This window comes from Dendrobates tinctorius, unplaced genomic scaffold (assembly GCF_039654945.1).
Source record: "Dendrobates tinctorius isolate UK_male_01 unplaced genomic scaffold, ASM3965494v1 ptg000230l, whole genome shotgun sequence".
In the NCBI taxonomy this organism is placed as follows: Eukaryota; Metazoa; Chordata; class Amphibia; order Anura; family Dendrobatidae; genus Dendrobates; species Dendrobates tinctorius.
In genome coordinates, this window is record NW_027361897.1 from 11,683,797 (window position 1) to 11,699,248 (window position 15,452).

Below are 15,452 nucleotides of genomic sequence, written 5' to 3' on the forward strand. Positions count from 1 at the left end.
TAAATGTCCCCAATAGGCAGCACAGGTCCCCATTAGGCAGCACAAGTCCCCAATAGGCAGGTAGATGTCCCCAATAGGCAGCATAGTCCCCATTAGGCAGCACAGGTCCCCAATAGGCAGCACAGATCCCATTAGGCAGCACAGGTCCCCATTAGGCAGGCAAATGTCCCAATTAGGCAGGTAAATGTCCCCATTACGCAGCACAGGTCCCCATTCGGCAAGTAAATGTCTCCATTAGGCAGATAAATGTCCCCATTAGGCAGCACAGGTCCCCATTAGGCAGCACATGTCCCCAATAGGCAGCACAGGTCCCCATTAGGCAGCACAGGTCCCCAATTGGCAGGTAAATGTCCCCATTAGGCAGCACAGGTCCCCATTAGGCAGGTAAATGTCCCCATTAGGCAGGTAAATGTCCCCATTAGGCAGCACAGGTCCCCATTAGCCATGTAAATGACCCCAATAGGCAGGTAAATGTCCCCATTAGGCAGCACATGTCCCCATTAGGCAGGTAAATGACCCCAATAGGACCCGGCGTTAAAAAAATAAAAAAAAACAGTACTCACCTGTGTCCCCCGCTGCTCTGAAGAAGCGCCCGCTCATCTCAGTCCTGCACAGGCGGCATGACGTCATCAGGCCGCGCAGGCGGCATGATGACAATCACGCCATCTGTGTGCACTGTGCTCTGCTGCATATGGAGGGCTGCGTAACGCCTTTCCTCGGCGCCTCGTCCCGCCCGTGATTACAGGGCCCGCCGGCATTGAACTGCAGTGCAGTTCATGAGTTCAATGTCGGCCTGGCGGGGGGGCCGGATAAAAGTCCTTGGTGGGCCGCATGTGGCCCGCGGGCCGTAGTTTGAGAACCCCTGGAATAGACTATAGAATATGCACAAACTTTTTTTTTTTAACAGGAATCGTATCTGCTTACATTACGTTTTGAGGAAAAACACCACAAAGACCATACAATAAAATCTCTAAAACAAGATACTCTTTTAACCCCTTAGTGACAGAGCCATTTTGCAGCTTAATGACCAGGACAATTTTTACAATTCTGACCACTGTCACTTTATGAGGTTATAACTCTGGAACGCTTTAATTGATCCCCCTGATTCTGAGAATGTTTTTTCATGACATATTTTACTTCATGTTAGTGGTAAATTTTCTCCGATATGACTTGTGTTTCGTTATGAAAAAAACGGAAATATGGCAAAAATTTTGAAAATTTTGCAATTTTCAAAGTAAATTTTTATGCCCTTAAATCAGAGAGATATGTCACACAAATTTCTTAATAAATAACATTTCCCAAATGTCTACTTTACATCAGCACAATTTTGGGAAAAAAAAAATTTCTTAGGAAATTAAAAGGGTTAAAAGTTGATCAGCGATTTCTCATTTTTACAACAAAATTTACAAAACCATTTTTTTAGGGACCACATCAGACTTAAAATCATTTTGAGGGGTGTACATGACAGAAAATACCCAAAAGTGACACCATTCTTAAAACTGGACCCCTCAAGGTGCTTAAAACCACATTCAAGAAGTTTATTAACACAGGATCTGAAGCAAAGTGGAAGGAAAAAAATTAACATTTTAACTTTTTTCTGCAAAAAACTTACTTCAGAACCATTTTTTTTTATTTTCACAAGTGTTAAAAATAGAAAATGAACCACAAAATTTGTTGTGCAATTTCTCCTGAATACGCCGATAACCCATATGTGGGGGTAAACCACTTTTTGAGCACACGGCAGAGCTCGCAAAGGAAGGAGCGCCGTTTGACTTTTTCAACGCAGAATTGGCTGGAATTGAGATCGGACGTCATGTTGCAATTGGAGAGCCCCTGATGTGCCTAAACAGTGGAAACCCCCAACAAGTGACACCATTTTGGAAACTAAACCCCTTAAGGAACTTATCTAGATGTGTGGTGAGCACTTTGAACACCCAAATACTTCACAGGAGTTTATAATGTAGAGCCGTGAAAATAAAAAATCATTTTTTTTCCACAAAAATGATCTTTTCGCCCCCAAATTTTTATTTTTACAAGGGTAAGACTGTGTTTACGCACAGCGCTTTTTTAGCGGTATTTTTAGTGGATTTTCCAATAAAACCACTATAAAACCACTAAAAATAAGCTTCCCATTCATTTCTATGCATCTTGCACTTTTTGTGCATACTGATGCGTTTTTTACCGCAAAAAAAATGCTTCGCAGTAAAAAATGCAGCATGCTCATTAATTTCATGGATTTTTCTGCATTTCTGGCTCTTTCTATGCGTCTTGAAAACGCACTGAAAAAAACGCATAAAAACCGTGTTTTCTGCACAAAAACGCACAGTTTCTGGGAAGGGAGTCAGGTTTTTCAGCAGAATTTTTCTGCTATGTGTGTATATAGCCTAACAGATGAAATTAGACCCCCAAAGTTGTTGGTCAATTTGTGCTGATTATGCCCATACCGCATATGTGGGAGTAAACCACTGTTTGGGCACACGGCAGAGCTCAGAAGGGAAGGGACTTTTTCAATGCAAAATTGGCTAGAATTGAGATTGGACGCCATGTCACGTTTGGAGAGCCCCTGATGTGCCTAAACAGTGGAAAAAAAACACAAGTGACTCCATTTTGGAAACTAGACCCCCCAAGGAACTTATCTAGATGTGTGGTGAGCACTTTGAATCCCAAAGTGCTTCACTGAAGTTTATAATGCAAAGCAGTGAAAATAAAAAATCTTTTTTATTCCTCAAAAATTATATTTTAGCCCACTATTTTTTATTTTCACAAGGCTAACTGGAGAAATTGGACCACAAAAGTTGTTGTGCAATTTGTCCTGAGTACAATGATACCCCATATGTGGGGGTAACCACAGTTTGGGCACATGGGAGAGCTCGGAAAGGAAGGAGCGCCATTTTGGAATGGAGACTTTGATGGAATGCTCTGCGGGTGTCATGTTGCATTTGCAGAGCCCCTGATGTGCCTAGACAGTAGAAACCCCCCACAAGTGACTCCATTTTGGAAACTAGACCCCCCAAGAAGCTTATCTAGGTGTATGGTGAGCACTTTGAACCCCCAAGTGCATCACAGAAGTTTATAACGCAGAGCCATGAAAATAAAAAATCCTTTTTTTTCACAAAAGTAATTTTCTAGCCCCCAATTTTTTTATTTTCACAAGGGTAACAGGAGAAATTAGACCCCCAAAGTTGGTAAATAGTGGAAACCCCTCAATTCTAGCTCCAACCCTAACCCCAACACACCCCAAACCCTAATCTCAACCCTAACCCTAATCCCAACCCTAATGCTAATCCCTAACTGTAATCCTAACCCTAATCCCAATCCTAACCCTAATCCTAACCCTAATCTCAACCCAAACCCTAATCCTAACCCTAACCATAATTCCAACCCTAACCCTAATTCTAACCCTAACCCTAATTCCAACCCTAACCCTAACTCTAACCCTAATTCTAACCCTAACCCTAATGGAAAAATGAAAATAAATATATTTTCTTTATTTCATTATATTTCCCTAACTAAGGGGATGATAAACGGGGGGGGGTAATTACTATTTTTTCTATTTTGATCATAAATCTGCTATATGGCTCCAGTTATGTGTCCCTATTTTATTTGCGGCTTGTTTTATGGTATTTACTAATAGGGTGTTGCTCACAGGATTTTGTGGGGGTGTGTCTTTAGGTTGCTTTGTGTTATTACCCTGTGTGCATTGCCCCCTTCATAAAGACCACAAAAATTAGCACTGAATAAAAAAGACCCGTATCTCTAGAACAGTTTGGAACATTTAAAAAAAAAATAGAATACTCAGGGGAGCATCAAGAATGAACTAAGAGCAAAACTGGGCTACTTTTGACCTCCTTGACTTTCATATGCATTAAAGATGAACTAACAAAGAGGAGCTTCCCAACTTAGGGACCCACTCTATGAACCAGAATAGAGAGTCGATCTATACAATCAGTTACATTACATTATGCCCCATGTGTCGAGCAGTGCAGACCACACGTTGAGGAGATCGGAACAGTGGGGGAATGAGGAGAGGTGAGTATTTTTGCTTATTTTTTTATCAAATCAATGGGGGTCATTATGCTGTTTATAGGGTTATGTTGTGGTCATTATACTATTTGGAGGCCTATGTGAGGGCCATTATACTATTTGAAGGGCTATGTGGTGGCCATTATGCAGTTTGCAAGGCTATGTGGGGGCCATTATACTATTCGGAGGGCTATGTGGTGGGCCATTATGCAGTTTACAGAGCTATATGGGGCAATTATACTATTTGGAGGGCTATGTGGGGGGCCATTATGCAGTTTACAGGGCTATATGGGGTCAGTTATACTATTTGGAGGGCTATGTGGGGGCCCATTATACTATTTGGAAGGCTACGTGGGATTCATTGTACAGATTGCAGGGCTATGTGTGAGCCATTATGCTATGTGAGGACCATTTTTCTGTTTGCAGGACTATGTGGGAGAAATTATACTATTTGGAGGCCTATGTAAGGGCCATTATACTATTTGTAGAGCTATGTGGGGGCCGTTATGGAGCTTGCAGGGCTATGCTGGGGCCACTGGACTATTCGGAGGGCTGTGTCATGGCCATCATATCATCATATTGTGTGCGGGCCGTTAAACTGCATGAAGGACTGTGTCGAGGCCATTATATTGTGTTGGGATCATTGTGGGGGTATCATACTTTGTGGTGTGAGGGGGTTATGTAAGGTCACCAAACTATACGTGTCCTGACTCTGTTGTCAGGTGTCCCAGGACCAGTTGCTCCTTGTCTGTCCCTAACGCTAGGGGAGCACTAACTCAACCTGTTCCCCGGATTACTCCGTGATAGTGGAGAAAAGCAGCAAAAGCGCCATAACATGTGAATGCAGCCTTATTAGCATTCTATGAAAAATGAGGATGAATGAACTCATGGAGATCAACATCCAACACTGCAGAGACACCATCACACGTTTCTCAACGCAGTGATTCTAGAGCAATGCCCCCATCCCTTATGGGAAATATGTAAAAACATGCAAAACACAAGCCACAGAGACACCATCACATGCTTCTCAATGCAAGCAATGACTAGCCAGGTCTTTCCCCGGGAAGGAACAACCACGGGAAGTGCAGTCTCCAATGAAGGAAACCACCTATGCCAAAACATGGTATCCATCCACAGACAGCTGTTTCGGTGTATTGCCCCTCATCAGTGTGGAGTAGGAAACTGGCCAGTAGGAGCAATGCCTAGTAGAAGACTGTGAAAAATGAGGATGAATGAACTCATGGAGATCAACATCCAACACTGCGGAGACACCATCACATGTTTCTCAATGCAGTGATTCTAGAGCAGTGCCCCCATCCCTTATGGGAAATATGTAAAAACATGCAAAACACAAGCCACGGAGACACCATCACATGTTTCTCAACGCAAGCAATGACTAGCCAGGTCTTTCCCCAGGAAGGAACAACCACGGGAAGTGCAGTCTCCAATGAAGGAAACCACCTATGCCAAAACATGGTATCCATCCACAGACAGCTGTTTCCGGGTATTGCCCCTCATCAGTGTGGAGTAGGAAACTGGCCAGTAGGAGCAATGCCTAGTAGAACACTGTGAAAAATGAGGATGAATGAACTCAAGGAGATCAACATCCAACACTGCGGAGACACCATCACATGTTTCTCAACGCAGTGATTCTAGAGCAATGCCCCCATCTCTTATGGCAAATATGTAAAAACATGCAAAACACAAGCCACAGAGACACCATCACATGTTTCTCAACCCATGCAATGACTAGCCAGGTCTTTCCCCGAGAAGGAACAACCACGGGAAGGGCAGTCTCCAATGAAGCAAACCACCTATGCCAAAACATGGTATCCATCCACAGACAGCTGTTTCGGGGTATTGCCCCTCATCAGTGTGGAGTAGGAAACTGGCCAGTAGGAGCAATGCCTAGTAGAACACTATGAAAAATGAGGATGAATGAACTCTGTGGCTTGTGTTTTGCATGTTTTTACATATTTCCCATAAGGGATGGGGGCATTGCTCTAGAATCACTGCGTTGAGAAACATGTGATGGTGTCTCTATAGTGTTGGATGTTGATCTCCATGAGTTCATTCATCCTCATTTTTCACAGTCTTCTACTAGGCATTGCTCCTACTGGCCAGTTTCCTACTCCACACTGATGAGGGGCAATACCCCGAAACAGCTGTCTGTGGATGGATACCATGTTTTGGCATAGGTGGTTTCCTTCATTGGAGACTGCCTTTCCCGTGGTTGTTCCTTCCCAGGGAAAGACCTGGCTAGTCATTGCTTGCGTTGAGAAACATGTGATGGTGTCTCTGTGGCTTGTGTTTTGCATGTTTTTACTTATTAGCATTCTAGTCAAAGAATAAATTAGTGACTATTCACACTACAGCAATTTTTGCTAAAAGTTTTTTTTACATTTTTGCTGAAGGAATAGCCACAAATTTTACAAAGTAAAGATTTGATTTTTTTATATTTATTTTACCATTTCCAGCTCCAGGGGCGTACCGTCAATAGTAGCAGACCACGCAGCTGCTATGGGGCCTGGAGAAGTGAGGGGGCCTGGATGGGTGAGGGGCAGGAGCATACCCTCAATAGTAGCAGACCACGCAGCTGCTATGGGGCCTGGAGAAGTGAGGGGGCCTGGATGGGTGAGGGGCAGGAGCATAACCTCAATAGTAGCAGACCACGCAGCTGCTATGGGGCCTGGAGAGGTGAGGGGGCCTGGATGGGTGAGGGGGCCTACGACGGCCGCTGCAGTTTGGCAGCTGTGCTGACACAGTACTACCTCCTTTAATTAAATGTAAGCGACGGCCGCCGGCGGCTGTATACCCCCTGGCTGGGCCCCTTGAAGCTTTCCTTGTTTCCTGGTCAGCAATTGGCTGAAGTCTCTGGCTGGATTTGCATAAGAACGCCACGCCTCCTAGCATCCAGAGAGGTAGCAAGGGTGTCTGGTGCTGATGGGCTACATGTACAAGGTGATGTTTTATAATGAAGGGTCCTGTCTGCACGTGTAGGCTGTCTGTAAGTGGTGGGCTGTGCTTGGTCAGGATGTAGCAGAGCGCTGTGTGTTCCCCCTGCAGAACATGAGCTCACAAGAAGGAGTTAAGATGTTGCTCCTTGTGAGGAGGGAGGAGACCCAGCCATCTGTCAGGAGGTGGATGAGGTGTGTGAAGGACTTTGGCTTCCTCCCTGTGAATTGTGACATAACATTGCTTCTTCAGTAGTGATGTGTCGTTCATGAACGATCCGATTCAAAGAGCCGGCTCCCTGCTGTGAACGAAATGAGCCGGCTCTGCAGGGAGAACAGCCAAGTTTTTTTTTTGTTTTTTTTTTTCTGGCGCCTGGCAGCTTCAGTTTAGTGAAGCCTGACTGTGACTCATCTGGGTGGAAGAGCGATCAGGAGAGAAGGAGATGTGGAGTTGTGGCCTGTAAATAAAAGCATGTGAGTTAACCCTTCAGTCCCAAATATACACTGCCAGTTCCTCCATGGCATATATGGCATGTGATTACGTGTAGTAGGAGGGACTCTGCACATTGTCATCATCATCTGCAATGACCTGTGCGTTACCTTTAGTCCCAAATAAAGATACACTTAACTGGCCCCTCATCCATGGCATATACATACAGTGTGTGGTATGTTCAGGAGGAGAGGCTCAGCACATTGTTTGGTATATCATCTTCTCATAGCGTTAGGCCAGGTTCACATTGCATTAATGGCCCTGCGTTCAACAGGATCGTTACATAGCAGCACTAACGCACCGATTGGCCGCAATGATACTAACGCATCCAAACGCATGATGCGTTACTTCATGGCGCACCCCCAAATGCTGCAGACCGCGTACCAGGGTGCGTCATGAAGTAACGCATCATGACGATTTTGGATGCGTTAGTATCATTGCAGCCAAAGGGTGCGTTAGTGCCGCTATGTAACAGATCCCGTTGAACGCAGGGCCAAGAGGATTCAGGACAACACTACAGGGAGGAGGATAGATGACGTCAGTTGTTGCTGCTAAGGGCTCATACTCACTTGCGAGAGAGTCGCGTGTTTCTCGTCTGAGTCTCTCGCATGGAAACCTGGCACTGTCGCCAGCACTGGCACTGAAGCGTGCAGGTACATGTATTTCTATGCAGCCGCCCCCTCCGGTCCGAGTGCAGGCGGCAGTGCCAGGTTTCAATGCGAGAGACTCGCACGAGAATCACGCGACTCTCTCGCAAGTGAGTATGAGCCCTAAGGGTAGGGGAAGTAATATAAAGTGATTTTAGGTAAAACCTGTGGAGAGATCTAGGTCCAGCTCCAGTCATTATATAGAGTTCAGCTGGTTTCACACTTGCATATTTTGGCTGCACACGGATCCGTTTTCATCACCACTGACTTTCAGTGGTGACGGATGGGACTTGCGTGTGCATCCATTTGTCACCGTTTTCCCACAGATCCGTGTGTCTGGATATTTTAACTTGTTGCAGCTTTGTGTCATCTGAAAAACACGCAGGCACAGGGAGACGCACGGATCCGCCGCTACACATCTGGAATTAACTTGGAGCTCTATGGAGCACGGATCCAGGAGAACACGGATCCATGTGCAGGGATCCGTTTTGCAGCACTGAGCATGCTCGGAAGCGAGGGATGTGCTGTATGGGAAAGTGATGAAACTGTCTGGGAACAGACTGCAGACATAATGTAGACTACGTCCGCATGCTGCTCTGTCATACAGTGATCTTTCCTGCATCACTAGAAGAGCTTGTGTCCTATGTTACAGTGTGGTAATGATAATAAAATGTATTGGGAGCATGTATATAACATGGGGGCACCTGGTTAGGGGCTGTACGAGTGGGGCTGCGTTCACACTAGTGTTTTGGTACGGTGCGTTGTGATGCGTAGCAATCCTGATGCATCCTGATCCAGATTACATGCTAACATAGATAAAGAAGGCAATTAAGCATTAAATGCTACAGTACGTCCAGCTGTACAAGAAATGGGACCAAATGTGAAAAAATAAACATCAGGAAGGGGAAAAAAATGTGAAAATGAGCTGATTTTCCTGAGTAATGAGCGAAGAGCTGTAATCAGCAGAGCGCAACGGCGATTAAATACTAATTGGATGGAGGACGAGCGATGCTGCCGGAGAGGAGATAGCACTATGCTGCGCTATGACTCTGGGGCAGGATTACAGATGTTTGCAAGAAGCTAAGGCATATAGAGGATTAATGTGTGGGCAAGAATTCTTTAACCCCTTCTCGCTGACAAAACGTATACTTGCATCCTAGATATGATGATCGTGCCTTTTGTCTGTTTAGAACACCCCTGGGAGGTGATGGGAAGACACAATGTGTAGCTGTTGCCATTTAATATTCCTTTATGTATCACTCATCATAGTGAACTAAAAATCAAAGACTAGCTATAAAATTAATTGTTTGACCTATAACATGCATGCCTGGAGTTAAGAGCACCTGTTGATTTTTTTTTTTTTTTTTTGGGGGGGGGCCCATTCAGGCTTTTGCTATGGGGCCCCATGATTTCTATGTACGCCCCTGTTCAGCTCTTAGGCAATTTTCTCAAATTTCCAGACAACCCCTTTCAGATGGACCTAAAAAGCCTTAGTGTATTGTATAGAAGGTGTAACATCAGTATATACTGTACAGTTACAGGAATCAAAATGATTGGACATTGTGCCCCCTGAAATTGGCAGTCAGGGGAAAAAGTCACAATTCTTATTTCTCAAATGGCCTTTGATAAGGGCTCGTGTAGTCGTCCATATTTTTGCTTCCGGTGCGATCCCACTAAATATTGCATCGCATTCGGAGAAATGTTATTCTATGCGGCCGTGCACATGTCTGATATTTTCCTCGATCTGAGTCTATTGAAGGAAAAAAAATCGCAGCTTGCACAATTTGCATCTGTAAATCGGATCGCACTAGGCCATGCTAGTCAATGGGTCGGTAAAAAAATAAAAATAAGAATCGGACAAAAATCGGATGGCATCACAGACTGACAGAATGGAGAAGATGGAGAGCTTTTTTGGGTTTCTTTTTTGCATCTCCTTCAAATCTGAGAAAATTGGACCGCGCTCTGATCATCATAATTGGACCGATTTTCTTGGATGGGCAGAGACACACTGGTGTATTTTTCGTCTGAGAATTGCATCGTAAAACTCCCACTGGCTGTCTCCTGACCTGAGCTTGACAGCTGCATAGTAATCCATCATGCTCAGGTCAGGAGAGGTGCCGGCCAGTCCGTGCTGTGCGATGCGATTATCGCATGAGAAATTAGGCAGTGTGACTCCAGCCGATGAGAGAAAATACGGTTGTGTGACCCTGGACTAAATGACATCAATGAGACGGTTACTATAGACTATTCCACTTTTGCTTTGCTCTAGTTTTGATAAACCCTGTATATTAGGAGGTTTGCGCATTAGGTTAGATTACATTTCTTCAGAACAAAAATTCAACAAACATAGTAATTTTTTCACCGTTTTATTTGCTCTCCATTGTTTCTACATGAGTGAAAATGATCCAAGTGTTCACTATTACTCTGCAGTGAATGTTTCCTTCTCTAGAGAACAGCAAACATTTCTACGTTACATTTCACTTTGACCTGACAATAACGGTTAATAATTCAGGCGCGTAACAGGTCCGACGACAGCATGAATTTGCTCGTGATGGGGCTCCACCGCTCTCTTGTGCCTTGCCTTACAACCCTGGTTACAACGAGACCCGCTATCCGACTGCTTGCACACAACGAGCTGGCACTGAATATACACACTAGAGAAACGCTCCAAGAAGCTGAACGCACTGAATCGGAATCTCACTGTGCTCGGTGAGGACGACGGAAAGGTGTGATAGTCTGGGACTCTGGAGCACCTGCAATTTAATAAGGAAAAAAGACCTCTTTTAGGTTTATATCGCAAATATTGTATGTCCCATAAGATGAACATCAAATAGCCAAGAAGATGTTATTAAAGGGAATCCGTCAGCAGGTTTTTGCAATGTATTCTGACAGCAGCATAATGTAGGGACAGGGAGACAGATTCCAGCAATGTATCACTTATCTAACTGGGTACAGTTTTCTCTGCTGCAGATCTAGCAGTTCTCTAAATGCTGAGCTGTGTGTAACCCCGCCCCTACCTCTGATTGGCAGGTTTCTATATACATGGTATATTGACAACAAGCTGCTAAATAGTGATGGAGACCACTAATTAGTCACTAATTGACAAAAAGCTGCTAATTAGTGATGGTTGGACAAGTAAGCAAGAGACAACTAGTCGTGTAGTGATAATCTCCTTGTGACAAAACACTAATTGTATTGAAACAGCAACACACAGACTAGTAAGTGACACATCACTAGAATCAGGTTCTCTGCCCCTACATTATGTTGCACTCATATTGCATAGTATTATCCTGCAGAGAGATATCTTTTAAAGCAGGGTTTCCCAACTCCAGTCCTCAAGGCACACCAACAGATCATGTTTTCAGGATTTCCTTAGTATTGCTCAGGTGATAATTGCTTCACCTGTGCAATACAAAGGAAATCCTGAAAACATGATCTGTTGGTGTGCCTTGAGGACTGGAGTTGGGAAACCCTGTTTTAAAGGACAACTGGACTTTATGGTGACGTTACCAGGAAAGGAAACTATATGCAGTTTGATGTTATATAATGAGTAAACTAAGGACTTGTCCACTTAACCCCTTAACGACCAGGGGTATTTTTGGTTTTACATTTTCATTTTTCCCTCCCCTTCTTTCCAGAGCCATAACTTTTTTAATTTTCCGTTTATATGGCCATGTGAGGGCTTATTTTTTGCGGGACGAGTTGTACTTTTAAATTACATCATTGGTTTTACCATATCATGTACTCGAAAACAGGAAAAAAATTCCAAGTGCGGTGAAATTGCAAAAAAAGTGCAATCCCACACTTGTTTTTTGCTTGGCTTTTTTGTTAGGTTCACTAGATGCTAAATCTGATCTACCATTATGATTCTCCAGGTCATTACGAGTTCATAGACACCAAACATGTCTATGTCCTCTTTTATCTAAGTGGTGAAAAAAAATTCCAAAGTTTGCTAAAAAAAAAAAAAAAAAAAAAAAAAAAATTTGCGCAATTTTCCGAGACCCGTAGCGTCTCCATTTTTCATGATCTGGGGTCGGGTGAGGGCTTATTTTTTCCGTGCCAGACTGACGTTTTTAATGACACCACTTTTGTGCAGATACATTCTTTTGATCGCCCGTTATTGCATTTTAATGCAATGTCTTGGTGACCAAAAAAACGTAATTCTGGCGTTTTGAATTTTTTTTCGCTACGCCGTTTAGCGATCGGGTTAATGCTTTTTTTTTATTGATAGATCGGGCGATTCTGAACACGGCGATACTGAATATGTGTATTTTTGGGTTTTTTTTTTTACTGTTTTATTTTGATTGGGGCGATAGGGGGGTGATTTGAACTTTTAGGTTTTTTTAATTTTTTTTTATTTTTAAACTTTTTTTTTTTTTACTTTTGGCATGCTTCAATAGCCTCCATAGGAGGCTAGAAGCATGCGCAACCCGATTGGCTCTGCTACATATGGGCGATGAGCAGATTGCCCATATGTAGCAGATTTACTGCTGTGCTTTCAGCGCCGACCACCGGGTGGCGCTGAAAGCCTTATGCCTGGAACAACCATAGAGGTCTCATAGAGACGTCTGGTTGTCCAGGCAACGTGACCCCGACCCCCGATCACGTGACGGGGGTCGGCGATGACGTCATTTCCGGCCCGGCGGCCGGAAATTCTATTTAAATGCCCGCTGTCAGCTTTGACAGCGGGCATTTAACTAGTTAATAGGCGCGGGCGGATGGCGATTCCGCTCGCGCCTATTGCGGGCACATGTCAGCTGTTCATAACAGCTGACATGTCCCAGCTTTGATGCGGGCTCAGCGCCGGAGCCCTCATCAAAGCAGGGGAAATGTCTGATGACGGACTGTGTCCGTCATTGGACATTAAGGGGTTAAATAAACAATTTTTGTAAAAAAAAAAAAAAAAAAAAAAACATATATTATACTCATCACAATATATCTTGTTTCAGAGTTCCCAAATAATCAGCTTCAATCTGCAGCTCTGCCACAGGTCAAGTGAAGCACTACCCAGTTCTCAATTACATATATGCATTGCGTATGGTGCTGGGTCCATGGCTGCCTTACATATAACTGGACCCCATATGATCATGACTAGTGATGAGCACAATTGCTCGTTACTCGAGTTTACCTAAGGTCAGGGCTGCCACAAGGAATTTGAGGGCCCCATACTCACAAAATTTTCAAACCCCGCAGGCTTCATCCCAGCTCCCCCCAGGCTCCACCCCAGCTCCTCCTGCACCCCTCAATCCTTCTACAGTCCCACTGCCATTCTACGAAAAACGCCACTTCTGCACCACATCCTCACCAATCATACATTAAGGCTATGTGCAGACATGCAGAATTGCCGCAAAAAACTAGTGTTTTGCAAGCATAAAAACGCGAAAAAACGCAGCAAAAACGCTAAAAATCTGCAACGTGTGCACACAGCCTAACAGTTCCCATCGAACACCATATCACATACATAGCCAGCAGCTTTTGTTTTGGCCAAAAAGTTTATTAAGCCACCACCACGACAAGGTAGACTCTTTTGGCCTATTCTACTCTAACACAAAAAGTGAAAAAGTAGAAACTGCGGTCGGCACCGCTATTACCATATATCAGCTGACGGTATGCGTCTGGCAGCAAGCTGTCATCCAATGCTCCTGGGTGCTTGACCTCGCAGTGATCAAATCATTGAATCCATGTGTAGGAAAGGTCGCACTCAGCAGGATAAAATATAGCTCCTTTATTGACACATATTTACATGTCACGTCAGAGTGGAGTGACAAGAGTGTTCACAAGCTGACAACGGCCGTTTCGCGCTGTTCTAGCGCTTCCACGGGTCAAAGAGCAGGAGGAAATGACGGACTCATATGCTACTCGCCTCATCTCGTCTGCCCTCCTGCTACAGCTGATACATAAGTGATAAGTGAATTAAAAACATGTGCACTATACAATTCACAAAATACACCATGAAACACACATTTTTCATTAACCGCTAAGTTGCGGGATAAAAATTCCTCATATAGATTCATAACAAGATTACTAAACCGTTACTTTATACTATTTTTTCTATATATACTGGCCTGTAATTTATTATAGTTTCTTATCCTTTTTCTGTGGAACAATTAAACAGAAATTTATGCCCATAGATATTAACAACTATAACACATATACATGAATAAAATTCTGCCCAATAATATTCTCATTGGTGCAACTAATCTGCGGGATAAAAGTTCCTCATATAGATAAACAACAAGATTGCAATGCCGTTTCTATATACTAATTTTTCTATATATACTGGACTGTAATTTATTATAATTTCTTGTCCTTCTTTTCTGTGGAACAATTAAGCAGAAATTTATGTCCATTGATATCAACAACTGTACCGCATATACCTGAAAAAATTCTACCCAATAATATTCCCAATGATGCAACTAATCAAACAATGCAAAAAGTCACCAGACTGAATGACTACAAAATATCAACTATTTATAACAAACATATATACAACTTTTGATTATCTGAATGAATATTTCAACATACTAATTAATTTGTAATCTCTTCTGGCTGTTACATACTAATCATATAAGTGACATTACTATGTACAGTATATGTGACTCATGAGAATACATATACTCCCCTCACATATATGGAAATAAGATCAGATCTATATATTACTTCTGATCAAAATTATTTACTCAGGGCCCTCTATTTGTGGATATCTATTATCAAAGGAAAATAGCCATATCGACTCTATCATTAAAGCCCGCTGGACCCGTAGCTCGTGTATTAAGGATCCATTTAGATTCCCTTCTTAATAATAATTTATTAAGATTCCCCCCTTGTGGGGGTAATACTACTTTTTCAATCCCTGCAAAAGAAAGGACACTAGGATCCATTCCATGTACACTCCTGACGTGGTCAATCAAACGCGGAACACCTTTTCCTGTTGTAATCGATTTGAAGTGTTCACAAAATCGAACATATAGGGGCCTTATTGTTTTACCTATGTAATAAAAACAGCACGTACAAAAAATTACATAGACTACATGATCCGTCTTACATGTGATAAAATCTATCACAGTGTGTTTAACTGCGCCCATCTGTAATGTGCGATCAATACAATGATATTTACAATATGAGCAATGCCCACATTTAAAATTTCCCTTAGGGATACCTCGCTCCAACCAAGTGTCTCGTCTTGTTACAATTCGATTATGGACCAATATATCCCTAATTCTAGTACTGCGTTTACATGAAATTAACGGTCCTCTTGACACTACATCACTTAGTTCTCTATCCTGTTCCAAAATATGCCAATTCTTTCTGATTACAGATCTTTTTTCTTTCTTAGTG

The 15,452-nt window shown here is 43.1% G+C and overlaps 1 protein-coding gene across 1 annotated transcript in view; it reads right to left on the reverse strand.

The window, feature by feature from the left end:
- Positions 1 to 10,479: 10,479 nt before the first annotated feature.
- Positions 10,480 to 15,452, reverse strand: part of LOC141059709 (scavenger receptor cysteine-rich domain-containing protein DMBT1-like) — a 149,517-nt gene continuing 144,544 nt past the window's right edge. The window contains exon 22 of the mRNA XM_073555826.1: positions 10,480 to 10,867. Within this exon, the coding sequence (XP_073411927.1) occupies positions 10,615 to 10,867 (253 nt within the window). The 3' untranslated portion in view covers positions 10,480 to 10,614. The remainder of the gene's footprint in view (positions 10,868 to 15,452) is intronic.